This window comes from Trematomus bernacchii, unplaced genomic scaffold, assembly GCF_902827165.1.
Source record: "Trematomus bernacchii unplaced genomic scaffold, fTreBer1.1, whole genome shotgun sequence".
Taxonomy (NCBI): domain Eukaryota; kingdom Metazoa; phylum Chordata; class Actinopteri; order Perciformes; family Nototheniidae; genus Trematomus; species Trematomus bernacchii.
Genome location: NW_022987784.1, coordinates 1258746 through 1277395, shown reverse-complemented (window position 1 = coordinate 1277395; position 18650 = coordinate 1258746). Strand labels below are relative to the sequence as shown.

The window sequence follows — 18650 nt, the reverse complement described above, 5'->3', positions numbered from 1 at the left end:
TCAATTTGCTGTCGTCTGGTCTTCACATTCTCCAGCAAAAAAAAAAAAGAGAGAAAGAAATATAGACAACCCAACATAAAAGCTCTGCATGTGAACCAGCTTTGTTGGAGAAAAGAAAAAGGACCACCCATCAGCCAGACGAAGGGGCAATTTGGGGGATGTGGAAGGTTACCATAGCAACAAAGGAACGAGACAAGAAAATAAAAGGTCTAAAATAAACCTATAATTCCTTTAGCTAAACCCAAATTGCAGGAATTGGCTGTTCCAAAGGCAATTTCGCTCAAAACGCAGAAGCGAATCTAACCCATCGCACACGTAAGAGACTAAATGAAATTCTCATTCTGTTTGATTTCAGGCATTTATTTCTTGATAGGCAAGATTATAAAAAAAAAACTAGGAACGCACAGGGGTGAGACATCAAAACGCAAGCGTGGTTTAGATTGATTCATCCACTCTCTTAATAATTCATCCCCGGCTTTAAAATGCATGAGTAGTCGTGCATGGTACATCTTAGCACATCTCCAGGTGGCACGGCGGGCTCCTGCTCTGCTTCAGGAGAGCCGAGTGAGGGTCCAGACCTCCTCGGAGACTCGTCTGAAAAGGCCGGGTCACTACGAAGATACTCTGACTCATGAATCTCCTGAGGCTGAGAGCGCTGCACTTAAAGCAAAACAGCAGCAGCTCTTATGGCTTGAGAAGTGGTGTGCATAGTTCAGAGAAAAAAAGGATCATTCCTAGTTCAGTTATCAAGTAAAAGCAATTATATATATTTATATATAGCTGTAGTAATATACAAACAAAGCATTTTCAGATATCATATAATATATAATACATGGCATTTTCAAGTTTCTTAAAGGAATAGTTTGGGGAAATATACTTATTCGCTTTCTTGTCAAGAGTAACACGAGAAGATCAGTAACACTACACATGAAGCTACAGCCAGTTAGCTTAGCCTAGCATAACGCTAGAAGCAGAAGGTAACAGCGCTGTACTGAAAAATGCAAAATACAGCAAGTTAAAGTGTATTTGGTAATGAGTTACAACAATAATCTGACTCTGTGATATCTGTTTTACTTTATACTAAAATAGTATGCCATACAAATGTAACTTTTATTGTAAAAAACTACTTTTTAAATTGTTACTCCTAAATCTAGCTTACTGTAAATCGATAATTTAATGAGACAGCCAACTAGAAAGCTTAAGAAAGGGAGGTATATCATCTCTAAGCTAGCTGTTGAGTTGAGCCTTAGGTAAAGCTTTTAAATTGTTATTTGGCGAGCAGGTCCTCATGTCTTAATGCTAAGCTAAGCTAACTGGCTCTTGACTCTTACAATAGCTTTAAATGTAGTGATATCCATCTTCTTATCAAACTCTTGACAGTTAAACAAATAGGTCTGCGTCTATTTCCCCAAAAATATACTTTTAATATTTACAGAAATGTTTTTTAGATAGGCTACTATCTAATATATAACAGTATTTCCAGCTTTCAGTTATCAGTTTAACACAAATGTTTAAACATTCGGCCCTCGTTTATTTCTCTTGTGACGGCTGTGTATTTAAAAGGCTAAAAGGTTGCAGGGTTTCCTTGGTTGCATTTAACATTTAAAAAAAGTAATAAATAAATACTGACATTTGGAGAAGATTAATATCTAACATTCAAAGCCTTTTTCCTGCTTCTCCCCCTGGGTGGTTTTAAGTCCAACATAATTGTGACTTTCAGTCCCAGTCGGTGTCCTCCAGTGTCCAGACTGCTACGTATAATCAGCACAGGCACAGAGCAGCGTTCAGAAGTAATATCAGGGGGGTGAAACTGGAACAGTTCACTCAGAGTTTTTGTAGTTGGTGAAAAGGTTGTAGAGGACTCTGAGGGTGGACTTCAGGTTCAGGTTGACAACATCTGGAAAACAAATGGGAGATAACAGACATATTAGAGTTTGACAAACATGTTTTTAAGGGGGATTCTGGGAGACAATTAGACCTTTGATGGTCACAAAAACTAATCTTTTAAAAGCTCCTTGAAACATTAAGCACAAAATAAATTAGCTTAGCTGCCATAAAATCCTATCTACAATGCAAAGGAGCTCTCACTGCGATTGTTGCTGTTGGACTACTTTCCTTTAAAGGTTATTTGTAATTTTAAGGAAATGGAGCTTAAAATAGCTCATCATAGATCATATGATGTATTACGTCGTACAAGGAGAGAAAAACACTTTCTGTTCCCTTCATCAGTAACATGCTGTATACATAAGTGCTTATTGTAATATCTCATCACATGTAGTTCTAGGTTAAGTTATTCAAGCCAGACATCATTGTGTTACAGCTGGGCTATTTAAACTAAGATGCATTAAGCTCATTATTGTGCTTTTCGGATGTGTAATTAAGTAGATCATTTGTTTATACATAACTTAGAATCAGTAATATTTTTGTATATCAATTTGACACTGCTTGATTTTGTATTGTATAATAATTCTCATGTTAAATTTTTGTATTATTGTTTTACACATTCTAAATAAATCTAATGAAATCAAAATAAAAAAATGGTCTGCATTTTGGGTGACACTGTTGATATCATTAAAAGCAACTCTTGTTTACAATGCACCTGCTGATATTCAAAAGTCTTGGCAAACCATTTACTAATTAGAAGACTGGAATATGAGAGTTGGAGCATAATATCAGTATGAAGATAATAACTATAATGTCCAATTATTGCAAAACATTGTGTTTTGGTGTGAAGAAATGTTTAGTTTCTGACTTAGTCAAAAATAAATGTGAGTAGAAGGAAAACTCATTTGCATTTAGACAGTGGAGGGAAACAATATTTACTGGTTAAAGATTCATATATTTATTAATATATTAACAACATCCACAGCTGTGCAGTATAATACTTAGTTGCCATCTCCAAGGACTGTGAATAGAGCAATTATAATTAAATGGAGATATACCGACATAGAAAACAGGAAATGTTAAAGAGTAGTTTAAGCGGAATAAATAATAAAAACAAAGATCAAAAGCAAAAGCATGTGCAGTAAGTAGGAGAATATAGTGTAAATAAGTAAGTAAATTAAAACTGGGTTGCAGGATATTAAATATTAAGAAATATGGGACAAGAATATGGAGCGAAATGTGAATATTTTAAGTAATGTAGCTCTGAGAATTATGTAAGAGAGTATTACATTGTACAGTATGTATATTTAATATTCCTAAATGAGGCATACAGTATGAGGAGCCCCAGATATATATGGCTCTTACATTATATTACGGTCTGGGTGAATACTCAATTCTGATTGGCTGCAGGATGGCAACTGTAACACTGCAATAACAACACTGCACCTCCTAACTTATTGATAGTGTTTATTTACACATTCACTTTAAGATATGGATCTAGTTTTGTTGTTAAACATACAGTCAAAATGTATTTACTTTGAATTATGCAAGCACTAGGTTAGATTTAATAGAAATATTATGGGATGGTAATGATGCTCCAGGTATTAGTCATACCCTCAGATGATATCAGGGAGTTAGGGATTATAAAAAAACGTAACATTTTCATTATAAAAAAATCAATTAATGCCTTGCAATTTTATTTTTCTGTGGCAAGTGACCATGATAAAAGCGGTTTTCCATTATCAAGAAGTAATGGACTCCGGCTCCTTTCCCGTCATCAATTAATTCCTGATAATGGACACTTGTCGGGCATTATCCCTCACATATGCCGGGATTGTTTTGTGACAGAGAAGATTTCCATTAAACTGAACATCAACAACAAAGTGGAATATATTCTTCTACCAATATCATATCCTGCGGCTTAATGTAAGTTACAGTGTCTGATTTAAATTTGAATGCTTCAATAAAGCAAAATACTGATTACAGTTTAAGTACGTGATCAGTCAACTGTATTAGATCACGCTCTGAAAGCTATTTCTGTAATAGCATTTCCAACTCTACAGGGGGTATGCAGAGTAAAATGGGTACATAAAATGCAAATATCTGCATCTCTATTAATAACCAACAGAAAAATCAACAACTACGTGACCCCAGTTAGTAATGTTTTGATTCTTGAAGTATCAGCTTTAAATTATATTATAAAAAAGTTTATCCCAGGGCCAAATAAACTCAGCAACATGTATTCAGTATGAGAGTTTAAGGGTGAAGCAAGGTCTCCATCTACTGGACATCTTTTAATATGACAACCATTAAACATTGTTTTTAGAGGGTCTTTTCAGCAAGTAATCTAGGTCAGTCTCCATAAAGTCTGCTCTGGGAAATTGTCTTCTGATCTTGTAATTGTGTAACACATCTATAAAATACCTTCTGGTCTGGCTTTGGGTTTCTTCAGGCCTCCATCTTGCATCAGCTCAAAGGCAAACGCCACATTGTGGACCTGCAGGGTAACAACATGAAAACTCAATTCAGTGATGAGTTGCTAAAAGTCTTCTTTTTTAACTGACAATTTCCACTTTTTGAGGAGGTGTACTCACCTTCTGTTCGAAGCTCTCAGGAGTGAGGAAGAAGTTGAACAGAGGGACAAAGTAGTCTTCGAGCAGCCCCATCAGCAATATCAGATACACGCCATCAGCAAACTGGACACACACGGATATAAACAGTATTAATGTCTATATGAAAATTCACAGCAAATTCAATATCAAACTGAACGAGTAAAACAGATTGGATTTGTATGCATGCACATTAAGTGATGATGAGAGGAATACAATAAAATACAATATTTGAAATAAATTGTTAAATAACACCATTTTAATTTTAAATGGATCACAAGGCTGTCATTTTGAATCGGCCTTCAGCAAATTAAAAAAGTAGAATGGAGTACGGCCCACAAATGAAACATGTGCTTGTCTTGTATTGTATTGTACTTCTTAAATATAGATTAAAACACATATTAAACAGTAGTATTCATGTGTTAAGAAGCCCACTTTTCAAATAAATTCAGTCAATTAAAGCTGAAAACAAAAGTTAGTTGATCAAAAAAAAGCCTAATAACTTATTTACATAACAAGCTTGAAATAAACTCTTCCTATATCCTCTTATTTCAAGCAACCTGAGGCTCCTGTTTTAAGGAATGAGCTGCTAACAAAATAAATGAAACCCTCTGGAGAGCTGTGATGTACAGTAGGCTGTCGTTGAAGCATCATTGACCTACATTTGATTGTTTTTACTGACTTATAACTGAACTTATGAGGCTAAATACCTCTAGTGAGCGGCCCAAACCTTCGTATATTTTTCTGTATGTGGCCCTCGGTGAAAAAGGTTTGGACACCCCTCTGTAGATGAACCATTAAATCTCTTACCTGAGATTCCAGCTCAGTCACTTCCAGGTTCAGCTTGTTCAGGTGTTTGTTCACAAAGGTGATGAGAGACTGGAAACAGGATCAACAAACTGTTAATAGTTTGTACTCCACATTTTTATTACTGTACATTATCATGCAAAGGAAATGTCTTTTATACCGTTTTCACCACGTTGAGCTTGTCAGGTGCGTGATCCAACAAAGTGTCAAACGCGTCCCTCTCTGTTGTGAAAAAATTAATAATTCAAAGGTTATGAATACTTAAAGGAACAGTACGACATTTTGGGAAATAAAGCTGATAAGATCAATACTACTCTATTATCTGTCATGTAAATATATGTCTACAGCCAGCCGGTGGTTAGCTTAGCTTAGCATAATGTCCTGGAATAGCATTATCGAAGCGCAGCAATACTTCTTTAAGCAGGGACATTAATAATGAGAAACAATCATTGGTAAAGGGATAATACTGTAACAGAATGTGTCTCTTGGACTTACCAAATCTTCCCATCATCATTCTGGAAAAAACGAGAGATACTTATTACCACAATATTCATTATAATACTTTAAATGACATCATTAATATAAAAGAAAGGACAGTTGAGGATACAAATATTTAAATATCAGCTCTTACTCTGTGGTGCTCGTCAGCTCCTTGGTCACAAGAGCCGTCTGCAGGATGCCTTCACGTTTCTGCTCAAACACAATCAAAACACTTTAGCTACGACATGACAGAATAACAAGGACTGTTGATTCACATTATGAAAATTAAATGTACAGACGACACAGACAGATAATGAACGATGGCAAAAACTGACACTTTATCCGTCACTATGATGTGTGTCCTCATTATATTAAAGTTTGGATAGGTCTTTGTTATTCTTATGGTGTTTCGGGTTGTTTTGAAGTTACATTTTGAACATTTCTAAGATGAGAAGAAATGTTATTTGTGAATTTAAAAACAGATTTTTGTTAAACATTGAGGTATATTCTGAATTATATGTCTTGTGTTGTTTGACTGTAACTCATTCATATAAGTTTAATAAGACATTCCTAATCTTAGTGAAGGTTAAATACAAGTTTAACTGAGTCAATCTTGCAAAAGAATCACACCAACAAATTGGGAAAGGGGCATGGTATTGAATTTGACAGACAGACATTAAAGCTAGTGTTAGTTCATGCTACAGTTGGTGTCCCCAAGAACCCATGAATACACACACAGAGACCCACAAGATGACTACAATAAAATACACCAGCTGTACGCTGTTGGGGCTGGTAATTAACTGAATCAAAATAACTATACAGCTCCGTATCCATCCCTATGTCACTGCACATAATGATAATGAATGTGAACCCTGTGTGAGCTCTTTGAGCCACTTTACCTTGACAACCACCACCTGCGCAGAAACATGCTCCGGCAGTCTGATCGGAGCCTGGAAGTGCATCGCCAGAGCCACCAGCAGGTAGATGATCGCCACCAGGTTCTTTGAATGGATAGCTGTAAATCAAAGCAAAGGACTATAAGATCTTTGCACACTGCAAGATAACGGAAGAAAGCAATCTTCTAAAAATGTAACATAACATCCAGCTCTTATCAGGAGACATAAAGGTAATAAAGCATGAATGAATTTCATCGCTGAGCTCCAGCAGGAAATCCTGATGTTTGTAGAGCCTCTCAAAACCTGAACAGGATTACATATGTGGTGTTATGCAAATCAAGAGATTATGTGTTGAGAGGGCGAATTCCAACAATTTTGCTAATTAAATTCAGTTGACTTGTCTCAAGGACACAGCCCGTAAAAACAGCCGTGCAATGTTTTTTGCAGTAAAATGGATTGAGACTTAAAGGTAGGGTAGGTAAGAATGGAGAAACCAGCTTGAGTGCGCTAGAATTTGAAAGTACACGACCGAAAAAAATCTGCCCCTTCCTTCAGACTTCCTTACAGAGCCCCTCCTCCAACACACACGAACGCGCACATGACCAATGAGGGCACGAGATAAGTTTGTGCACAGATGGAAGGCTGACAGGCAGGTAGGCCATCCAGTTATTTTAGCCGGGCCGGCTCAGATGATTGGTCGTACTTTTTACAGCTTCCACAGATGACATTTTGTAATGTATTTATTGTCAAAGCATTTAATATATTCATTGCTATGTTAAGAGCATTCCATGGAATATAACAAAAACTGTTTCTGAAGTGAAATACCTACCCCACCTTTAACGTTTAAAAATAAACCGTGCATTACAAAGTGGAGTTTTAAGGAGAATGTGGTATTGCGTTGTATTGTGAAAAATGGAACCTCCAATATTATTTAAGCTTGACCCATATTTCAGGCTGAAAGCCAAGAAATCTCGGCCTCTGTTTTGACCTTATTTTAAATGTCTGTCTCTTGTAAATTCTCCAAATGATAGAAGTGCTATAACTTAACCACTGGAGTAGCAAAGTAGCAAATCTCTAAAGTCGTAGTAAACTCACAGTCCACGCTCCACTCAATGGTCCAGCCATGAGGCCGCAGCATTTCGTTGACGGACTCCAAAACCGTCTGCAGCTTCTGCTTTTGGCCGATCTCGGACTGAGTCACCTCGGCCACGTTCAGCTTCCTGCCCGACAACTTTTCTGTCAACAACATGAGAGGAAATATTAGCTCAAACTCAGGGAAACACATCATGTATCATGGGACAGTGTTGTGATGTCCTGAACAGGTCAACTGTAGACACAAGTTACAGGAAGTCCCAAAGAAGTGCAAAACAAAATGTTTTTGTTCGTTCCCGTACAGTATCAGTAGGCTTACAAGTTTTGTTTATTGGAAAACAAGGACATGGTGATCTTGAAGATGTATGTGGGGGCTTTAGACAAAAAAGATTCTCTGATGCAAGCAATACAAAGAAGAAGGATTTATGGAGCTTATCTCAAGGGCGTGGGCTCAAATATAAAGAAAAAACAAACCAGCAACACCGGAGATCTTCTCATATATTTTTCATTTTCATTGCAAAAACCTTTGGCTATTGTGCATTAGACAACAAAGCCTTTGAATCTTTGGAAATCTAAAACAGGCACTGATGCAGCAAAAGACGGTACAGAAGGTGCAAAAGTAACGAAGAAGTGTGACAACAACAACAGCCTTAACAGAAATGAAAGAAATCACACGTCTCTTAACTAAATGTTTCCTGCTGTGTGTTTTAGTTGTTGTTCGTGACACTTCTGCAACATATGTGTCAGGCCTATGTGTATTACCTGGCTTCCGTAAATGAATATGCAAGTTCTTGTCAGGCTGCAATAATGATATTGTTACTATACGACAGTGGCATTACATTATATTCATTTTACAGACACTTTGGTTTAAAGAAGAGGCTTTTTTCCAATCTACAGAGCAACACGTGTAGCAGAAGGGGAAGATTTAACCCTAACCCAGCGTATATTGTGGAAATCTGAAAATGTTTTGCTCTTGCTGTTACAAATAACAGACACAAGGGGGAAGCCACGAGCAGACTTTGAAGCATTATGAGACAGAGCACCACCATAGTGAACACACATCCATTACATACAGTAGGGGAGGGGACAGAACAATATAAGTTATCAAACATGTTTTTTTATGAAATGAACATGTTTTGGACAGGCTTTGTCATTCCATACGTTTTTCGTTAATAAGATTTTCTCAAAATGTGAATGTTTCATAAAATAAAATAAAGTATTGGAATGATATCAGTGTGAATAAGGGTGTCCCAGGGATCAAAGAAGGCTTTAATGCTTATTTGAGATAACACTATGTACTTTGATTGATTTTGGAACAGCTGCAAATGTACTTCTGATAATACCACCAATTAAGTTTTCTTTATTTTGCAGCTGCAGGTGCAAACAGAAATGTAATCATACAGAATAAAATATTAATTATTGTTGACTACTGGCAGCAAGTTTGTTGAAAAAGGCAATGTTTTGGTCATAGACTAATATCAAAAATCAAACTCAGAATATGAAACAAAAACATATTTATATAAGTTATTGTTTTTTTTAATACCTTTTACTACTACGATTTCTGCAAGTGTTCATATTGTTGCATGGCAATTTAAAGACCCTACAGAATATGTATTGACAAAGATGGTTTGAGAGTTAGACTGCCAAAGAAACCAGTTTCTCACCAAATAACTTCTGGAGAACTTGTCCATCATAACAGTCCTCCTCCAGGTCTTTGACTATGATCCGGTCTTCCTCCAACTCACTGTTGATCCAGTCTATCAGGACCTGAATACAAATCATCATACAAACAGATCTATTGTGTTTTCTGTGCTTTTTTCTACACATTTTCATCACTGTGATTGTTCTGAAGAGATGTAATGCTTATGCACAAAACATGATCTCAGACTACCTTCAGAAGATCTTTAAATTTAAGATTTTCCCGCGATGTTGGGTCCAACATGATCCTCTCTGCGTTTTCCTCTGGTGAACATAATATGAGAAAATGAAGACACTTAGTTTAGAGTGACACTTAAATATCCTGTTTCATTTCACACACACTTATCTCCCCCCTTAGACACATGCAGACATTTTTATCTCACATAAACACACATGTACACACACAGACACACTCATACAATGTTTCTATCACTCTCACTTCAACAGTGATTCACACGGTGACTGAGGCGTCCACCCACTTTCATTTCCTGCTGCTCAGATGTCGAAGTGCCCGTGAAGCACAAATGTGTCAACTGATGTTTCTCTGTGACCTCAAGTTGATCATATTGGAAATGCAAATTCATCAACAGAGCAAACTCCAGTCATAAATGTGCACATTCAAAGAGATGGTAGTGTTTTAACATAAGATATGCTGTGTGTGTGTGTGTGTGTGTGTGTGTGTGTGTGTGTGTGTGTGTGTGTGTGTGTGTGTGTGTGTGTGTGTGTGTGTGTGTGTGTGTGTGTGTGTGTGTGTGTGTGTGTGTGTGTGTGTGTGTGTGTGTGTGTGTGTGTGTGTGTGTGTATACCCATCAGTGTGTCCTCCGGATGGATTTCTGTCCCCGTGGGAAGCATGGGAGCGTTGATGGCATTCTTCCCCTCCTCATGGAGATCACTCACTGGTAAGACAAGAATACACACACACACAGAACATTAGAGACATGCACAACTAATTAGATAAAACAAATCAACAGAAAAATACTCGAGATGAAGCAAGTGAGTTGAGCAAGGAAAGAGTGTGGGACAGCACAGCAATGGAATTAAAGAGAAAGCTTGTGAGAGTCACTGTTGCACAATCACACCCAGTACCCTGGTGGGGAAAGTTAGGTGTTACTTTTGAATCGATTTTGAGTCAAATGTAGCCCTTTCTCCTCCTCTACAGACTCCACTTCAGTCACTCCACCACCACCTTCTCAATCAGTGACAGTCAAAGCTGAACAAAAGGACATTTCTAAAGGTTTCTCTGAATCAGTTTCACAGTCTGCATATGTGAGAAAATAAAGTGTTGTCATTTGAGTCAGCATGGGATGGGGCTGAAGACTAAGTTTGAAAAAGATATTGCGGGGAATTGAGTTAGAAGTGAGTCTACCAGTGCTGTGACTTCTCTTCTCTGCTTGAGTCTAGCCACTTTATTAGTTTCATAAGACACTACGAGCATTTAAAATCCTGAATCTCCGAGCAATTTTTAAGTGGTTGAGTTGCATTGTGGGTAATGTAGGAGCTAGGTTTTGACAAGGAACAAGAATGTATGGTATCTCTGGATCTGCTGCATCAATTTTGATCATTTAAAAAAGTCTATAATGAGTCCAACAATGTGATACGCGTGCAGTACTAAGTTGGCACAGTGCGCTTTTAAGAAACGTCTTTTTTAAACGTCATACTTGATTTTATGCCATAGAAATCAGAATCATAGTGAATTATTGTTGCTATGATGTATTTATTTAATTTGCGTTTGTACTTCACGTAGGACAAACTCATCAAAGTCTAATAGTTTGTAGTTAGAATAGTTTCACGCCCAATTCCACATTATAAAGTATTGTATTATAAAGTATATTACAACCATTCACTCGCCATGATGAACCATATTGTGCTTATAAGAAATCTTGCAAACAATGCACTGTTATCTAGCTGAGAGTTTCTGTAAGAAATGTTTATCCAGGGATTTTTAACTGCTGCCTGAGGGTCTGTCACTTATCTCCAACCATGTGAGACTCTTTCCTTTCCACCACAGATTGCCTTGGTGGGCGGCAGTCTCCATTTACGTTTATTTAAACAAATTAAGTCATTTCAGTATGTATCTTGGCTCCTAAAAGTATATTTGGGGATTTATCCAGTGTAAACAAACTTAAAATGTATCCAAAGTGAGAATATGGAGTAAAACTGTAAACAAGAAAGCTGATTAAAGGTGACAAGACACAGAAAAAGTAACACACACTTGGCATTGAATAAAATCAATTTCCGCTGAGATGCTTTTACTTCTGACTGAAGAAACACTCAAGGGATTTAAAGGCTCTTTCCACTAATGGCCATAGTGCTTTTATTATCCCACATTTCAATTTGTACAACCTGCAACTGGATGAAACACAATCAATAGTCAAGTCATTTCATTGACATTGATATTTTTAACGTATGCAAGGAAAACACAATTTGAGCTTAAATTTGAACCGGTTTTTAAATTAAAAGCATGTAAAATAGCGTTTTCTAATAGGGATATAATGAAAGCAAGTCTAGGACTGTGTGTTTATGATGAAATCTCTACTTCAAAGCATGTACAAAGAGGATAAACTGTACATATTTACCCCGGGAGCAACGGTCCCCACAGATTTCCTATCTGATTCAGCCGTCCCATAAGAGCTGAATATCCACTATCTCACCGCAGATCAGCAGTTTGCTTTGTAATTACAGAGCAAGCTCGCCGCATTTCATCATAATTGTGTTTCCTTTTCCCCCCGCTGTCCATTTGACCACATAACTGCTGCTGGCACTTCACACAGTCAAGTACAATCTGGTATAAAATGCACAAATTATACAATATCATTAATTTACTAAGGCAAATATCTGGAGAATGATTTTGAAAATATTTCCACTTGTCGGTCAAGAAATAAATCAAAATCTCTCACAGAGACACACACAATCTATTCTGTAGTGACTAATACATCTTGATGATCTCCTACAGCAACATTAGTGGACATTAACCTACAGTTGCACTAAGGTAAATCTCCTGCTTCCCCATTACCACTTCCAAGTTCCTCAAAGCTCAAAATGAAAACCAAATGTACCTTGTTTCTTCCTCTTAGTCCCACACAACAGCCCCGCCATGTCCCTTCTATAAACCTCTTGATTCTCAACGACGGCAGTGAGCGAAGGTAGAAAGTGTAGTAGAGTGTGTGTGTGTGTGTGTGTGAATCGCAGTCGGTGGGACTGGGCAATGGCAGGGGCGTCATCACGTGTTTATTTCTGTCACAACCCTCCACCCCACGTCTGTGGTCCAGTTACAGGACACGCTGAGGGGTGTGTGTGTTGTGTGTATGTGTGTGTTTGGGGCAGGAATTAGGACCACACTGGACATAAACGCACAAACAGTGGACTGACAGACTGACCATGAGAGGTAAAGTGCTGGCTTACCTTTCATTGTATTCTATATAAATGCATAAAGCATGGTGTAATTTGTTTTCTTAAATAAGTGTAGTCTAGTAATTTCACAGCAATCAGAGAATCCACTTGTTTCCGTGCATAACTGAGCATGTAAATGGAGCCTTTTATATGTTTTGCTGCAGAGGATGATAAATCAGGCAGCAGCTGTAGTCCTGTTAACAGAATTACTCTAATTCAATACAAATCTAAGCCTGCAGTCAGAACATTTATCTTATGCCGGCTTCATTGCACAAATTAATGTCAAAAGCCCCTCAGAGGTTCCTTCAAACGAGCATGGAAAAAGACACAACAACATACGGTCAGCTTCTTCTTTGCTTTAGAGATGAATACAATGTTCTAGATATAATCAGTGTGCATCATAAACAACAGCGTAAAGCATATTGAAATCGACCTCCTCTTGTTTGGTTCCATTACTCCCGAGGGGGAGGAGGTTCACTGTGGCACAGGGGAGTATAAATAATGCAGCAGTAAGGGGAAGGCAGACCTTAAATATAGCCGCTCTGGTTATTTACACCACAGGCACCAGTGAGTCACTGGGACTGTTCCACACGGGGCCTTTGGCTGAGAGATATACACTCTTATTACATCAAGCTAATAACACCTATTTGACATACTATTTTGTACATTTTGTAGTAATTCGATTTTGTGTCTTTATTGTAATCTGTATCTGTAATCTTATCTGTATACCTTCTATTACCTATTTTTTTTTTTTTACCTATTTTACTATTATACTATTTGTTTGTGTTTTTTTAAAGGATAGTAGGAGTCAAATGTTGTGTTGCTGTAATAGGTGAGGATTTTGAAGAAACATATGTGCCAATATGCTTCTTTTATTACGTTTTTCTTTTTCATTCAACAAATAACATACACAAACTTTTTCAAAAGTTGCCTTTTAAATGTTCTTAAAGGTCACCTATCATGCTATTTTTAGGCAATAGCATAGGTCTCAGATATATACAAATATATAAAAAACATGTCTATGAAGTGTTTTGCTCAAAATACCAAACAGATCACCCATTCTAGCCATGCCTCATATCCCTCCATTCACTTCCTGTTTCAAACGTGCTGATTTGGGAGGGGGGCTGAGCTCATGCGGGACCCGGCAGCTACTGTCTAAACTAAATACTGCGGTGATGAAACGCCATATCATGGATTATCAAGGATTATTTCTGAAACAGTATGGAGCTCAAAGGCTTTCTCTCTTGCCGGTTATACCACAAGTTGAGTTCCTTTTTATTTCCTGCTTCTTCACACACATGCTCTGTGCAGTACAGGTTAGCTCTGAGTGTTAGCGATGCTAATGTAAACATGCACCGACCATATTACGTCCAAAACAGTCGGGCATTGTTTCTGATAGCAACGTTTCTGATAGGGCCGTGGGTGTAAAGCCAGCCTACATTTCCGATATTATGTCATATCGGACACAAATCTGGATCAGCTCCGTTGTAGCCCCGTTTTTAGAGATTTGGGTACGGAGGAAAAGAGAGAGGGTTTTATTTTCTGACGCTGCGTGAGTTCCCTGACACACCGGGGACACATATTTATGCATAAAAGACATCAAAACGTGCATTTTGCATGATAGGTCCCCTTTAAAATTAGTTTTTACGAATTTTGGCCAAGATATGTGTTGGCGGGTAAATTCACTGTTAAAAAATATAGAATCTTGAATACATCATTGACAATTGAGTACTGCGATTTCTTGTTAAAATATCACCCCACATATACTGCAGCAACAATTGCTCATAAGGTACTGTTTGCCACTACATCGGCAATATAATGAATTGACTTGAGTGGACTTTGCATAAATATCAGTGAGTCTCTTGGCTTCTAATATAAGAAAATATTTTTTTAAATGTGAAATGTGAAGTATTGAGTATTGATAAATTGTTAAAGCAACAATATGGCATAATGAAGAGCAAAAGACACAAAGCGACGACAGTATAAACAAATATATTTTGTATCTTATTTTGGTTTGATTTGACATCAGATGAATGCATTATATATGAACTAATGCAAAAACGACTCAAGTCTCCTTGTGTTGGTAGAAGTAGCAACAACAACAAAAAGTACGTAAGTATGTAAAAGAGGTTAAACAGCAACAACAAATAGATGACTTACTATTATCAGCATCCATCCTGACAATTGTATCTTAGTCAGTTTGTATTTTCAGAGTGTAGATACTCTTCTCTCTAAGATAGCGGGATGTGCCCTAAAGTTCATCCTCTCAGTCCTTATAAAGAAAAACAAAACATGTTTTTTTTCCTTGACTTTACTATCACGGTTACAGCCTGTTGCTGACAGAGGGAGCTGAGCCTTGTCAGAGTAAAGCAGACTTCCTTTCAGTTTATCAGGATATACAGAGAGGGCCATGACCATGCAGTATCTCTGAAAACTGGGTCTGCAGGAATCTGGACTTTGTTAAAAAAAAGTCCAGTCGCCTCACCCTCAAGCAACACTTACTACTACATCCTATTTCTTCTACCACAAGAAGGAGAGTATGGTTTGAGTGTTTAATACTGAACTAAAAACATGTACATGTGGTTACTAAGGGGTGTCAGCACATTGTAGAATATGTCATCAGTGCCATTACGCTATTAATGATTATTCAGCAAATGTGAAGCAACTGTTCCAGTGGCAACTCATCTGTCTTGGGTGTTCCTCTCAAAGAATAAAGAGTACCACACCCAACTGTAACAGAAACCACAGCAGCAGCTCATGAGACCACAAGCTGTGGACTACACCTCACATACATGTCTATTGTTTTACTGATTTATAACAATAACATCACCAAGACCTTATAACTTTTAAATTACATTTTAAAAGCTCGCTCCAACAAGTCCTCCAATTTATACGACCAAATAGGTCCGTTGAGGTTAAATCCCCTTTCACCACACAGGGGCACTGCACTCCCACAAGCTGCACTCAAACACTGGCTCTGAGGCTAAAGGAATCCCTTCTCACTGCACAATGTATTCCCTGCAGCAAGGAGCTAGAAGCATATGTTGGCACCATTAAAGGTCCCCTATTATACTGTTATCAATATATTATAGGTCTCAGATATATACAAAACATGTCTCTGAAGTGTTTGGCTCCAAACACCAAACAGATCATTGCAGCATCCCATAATCCCCTCTGTTTCAGCCCTGTTTCAAAAGTGCTGATTCTCTGTCTGTTACTTTAGATGAAAATAAGGAGCCCCTCCCCACGCCCCTCTGAGAGATATTTGGTTAAAAAGAACACAATGGTGCTCTAGGAGGAGATTCAGGTGATAAGGTGGGGGGGGGGGTTACCTTGGTTGGTTATTGGCTAATGGTTACACAAGCCAAAAAAGCGTTATGACATCATAAAGTGGCCAAAATCTGATCAGCTCATTTTCAGACAGGTTTTTATAGAAATGGATCAGGACAAAAAGAGAGAGAATCTTTTTTCCTGAAACTTTCAGAATCTCTTTACACAGAGGGGACACATGTTTATGTATAAAAGACATGAACAAGTGGATTTTGCATAATAGGTGACCTTTAAGGTCTAGGGACCGAGGGTTATTGTATAGGTAAACTGGAGGTGGACAATTAAAGGAACAATTACAGATTTATGTTGTATATTTTATACATATTAGCAGAAAGGGACCCTCCGGTCACAAGTTTTCAATACCCCACGTTTACCTATACCTCTACCTATACCTCTATGCTAAAGTTAGCGCCAGAATTAAGGTTAAGGAATTGTGGCTCTACTGTGACATGTTTCATGCTCAAATGTTCAAAAAGTGTTTTTTTGTTCTCTTTTCTTTTCACCCTCTGTCTGAAATGAGATCCCAGCCTGCTCTGATTGGTTGGATGGACGGATCTGTTGTGATTTATGATCAGCTCAGAGATGTCCCACCCCTTAGCCTGTCACGTACAATGTGTTGGAGATAAAAAAAGTTACAAAGTGATGTCACTATGTTGAAGAAGTAAACAAAGGAGTTCAATGGAGGCGTTTCAGGAAGGAGGCGGAGTGTGTGGGAGAGAAGAGAAGCTTTGGGATTCTAGCCTTCGCAGACCATTTACATGCACAACAACGAATATAACACAGGCACTCAAAAAAGCATAATATGGCCTCTTTAAAATAGGGCAACCAAGACCACCTGTGCTGACATATTCAGTCTTGAAATACAATCTGCTAAAACATTATAAAAGGAAGAATCAAATATTTTTGGGAAATCATGTTACCATGGGGCTCATCTATGAATTGATTAACAAAATGAGTCAGAGAATCAGCTAAGTGACGAGTTGTTTCAGCTCTTATAACTGTGAAAAAGAAAACTGTCACACTAAATTCGGCAGTTTGATTAAGAGATATCAAACTGTTTAAACCTCTTCTTAAAATAGGTGGAAGCTCATGTCTTTTTAGATGAGATGTGTGGAGTTTAATGAGGCTCCCGAACAATTATTAGGTCTCTGTCCTCCTACTGGTGGGCCTCCTTTACAAACACATGGCTGTGAGCACAAACACAGGAAAAGACGACACACACACACACACACACACACACACACACACACACACACACACACACACACACACACACACACACACACACACACACACACACACACACACACACACACACACACACACACACACACACACACACACACACACACACACACACACACACACAGCATTAAACCTTGCAGCTGTCTGTTTTACCACACAGTGTCTGGCCCAAGGGAGGGCAGAAAATAGTTTGGCCAACTGGAAAAGTAGGACAATAAGACAGGGGGGGGGGGTTGATATATAAAACAAAGTTTAAAACAGTGACCCTCTTACACCTTATCTTCAGAACTTGGCATTCCTGGCACCACTACTGTATCTTTATGATCTATTTATGTCCATTGTCTCATGGAAAATGCCTGTGGAGTTGTTCAGAGGAAATGCTCTCACCTCTCAAACACTTCCAAAGAAGAATCGCAATTACAGTAAGGCTCAGTATGTTAGATATTGAAACTATAATTAATGTTGATACAATAAGCATGAGGTTATAAATCCATAATACATCAACTTAAAAAAGAAGGATACAACCATAAAGGAAGGATACATTTAGGAAACCGAAACACTATAGCCTACTGTAGATGTCTTTTCATATATTGTGTGGAGCTCTGCATGATTTGAGTGCTCTGATTCCCAGAGGGGGAATATTTTAATAGCCCATCATGTGATTGCAGCACCATGGACAGAAACCCCAAAAAGAGAACCAAGCAGGATAAAGGCCCTTTTTTGAATATAAAAAAACCAAGAAAAACAACTTACCTTCTTTAGACTTTTTCTTCCGCACCAGAGTTCCTCCTAATTTCCCCAGGAAAGACTCGTCCTTTTTCATCTTTGCGGGCTGCGGGGTCGCAGACATCTTTCAGTATGATGCGTTTGTGTGCTCTCCCTTTATGTCTGTTAATATTGTCACTGCCACAGATGTATAAATATAGTCACTCCTCCCTGTGGTGCGTTCAGGGCACCGCTGTACAGTAAGTACAGCAGATACAATCAGGCAGACAAGAGACTGAGGAAAGCAGAGCCGGTGGGGCATCAACAGACCAATGACTCTCATGTGAGGAAAAGCTTCATCTGCTCCATGTTTACCGACGGGTCACCCCACAGCGCCCCCTACAGGCATGACTAGGAACAGGGGGTTTCATAGTCTGGTTCTTAAAAATAGACAGTATTATCCTAATAAAACATACTTTTATCTAATGTTGTAAATGACGATAAATAGAGAATG

At 38.1% G+C, this 18650-nt stretch overlaps 1 protein-coding gene across 3 annotated transcripts; it reads right to left on the bottom strand.

The window, feature by feature from the left end:
• Positions 1-339: 339 nt before the first annotated feature.
• Positions 340-18467, bottom strand: parvb (parvin, beta). Of its 3 annotated transcripts, none has more exons than XM_034149471.1 (13): positions 18185-18467; positions 10273-10362; positions 9660-9730; positions 9433-9535; positions 7772-7912; positions 6680-6795; positions 5932-5990; positions 5796-5815; positions 5461-5522; positions 5304-5372; positions 4479-4580; positions 4309-4381; positions 340-1897 (listed from the first exon to the last, which is right to left on the bottom strand). In XM_034149471.1, exons 1-13 carry the CDS (start codon positions 18279-18281, stop codon positions 1821-1823), a joined length of 1080 nt encoding a protein of 359 aa, XP_034005362.1. In that variant the 5' UTR covers positions 18282-18467; the 3' UTR covers positions 340-1820. The 3 variants fall into 3 exon arrangements, with proteins under 3 accessions (XP_034005362.1, XP_034005364.1, XP_034005363.1); XM_034149473.1 differs by lacking the exon at positions 18185-18467 and adding an exon at positions 15017-15082; XM_034149472.1 differs by lacking the exon at positions 18185-18467 and adding an exon at positions 12523-12657.
• Between the last annotated feature and the right edge of the window lie 183 nt (positions 18468-18650).

Bases quoted from the DNA above. Each gene is read 5' to 3' on its own strand.
- parvb (XM_034149471.1), bottom strand. From the start codon at position 18,281: ATGTCTGCGACCCCGCAGCCCGCAAAGATGAAAAAGGACGAGTCTTTC. The intron at 10,363-18,184 runs GTAAGTTGTTTT...TTGTCTTACCAG, and splicing joins GAAGAAAAAGTCTAAAGAAG to TGAGTGATCTCCATGAGGAG. The intron at 5,523-5,795 runs GTAAGTCCAAGA...TTTTCACAACAG, and splicing joins AATGATGATGGGAAGATTTG to AGAGGGACGCGTTTGACACT.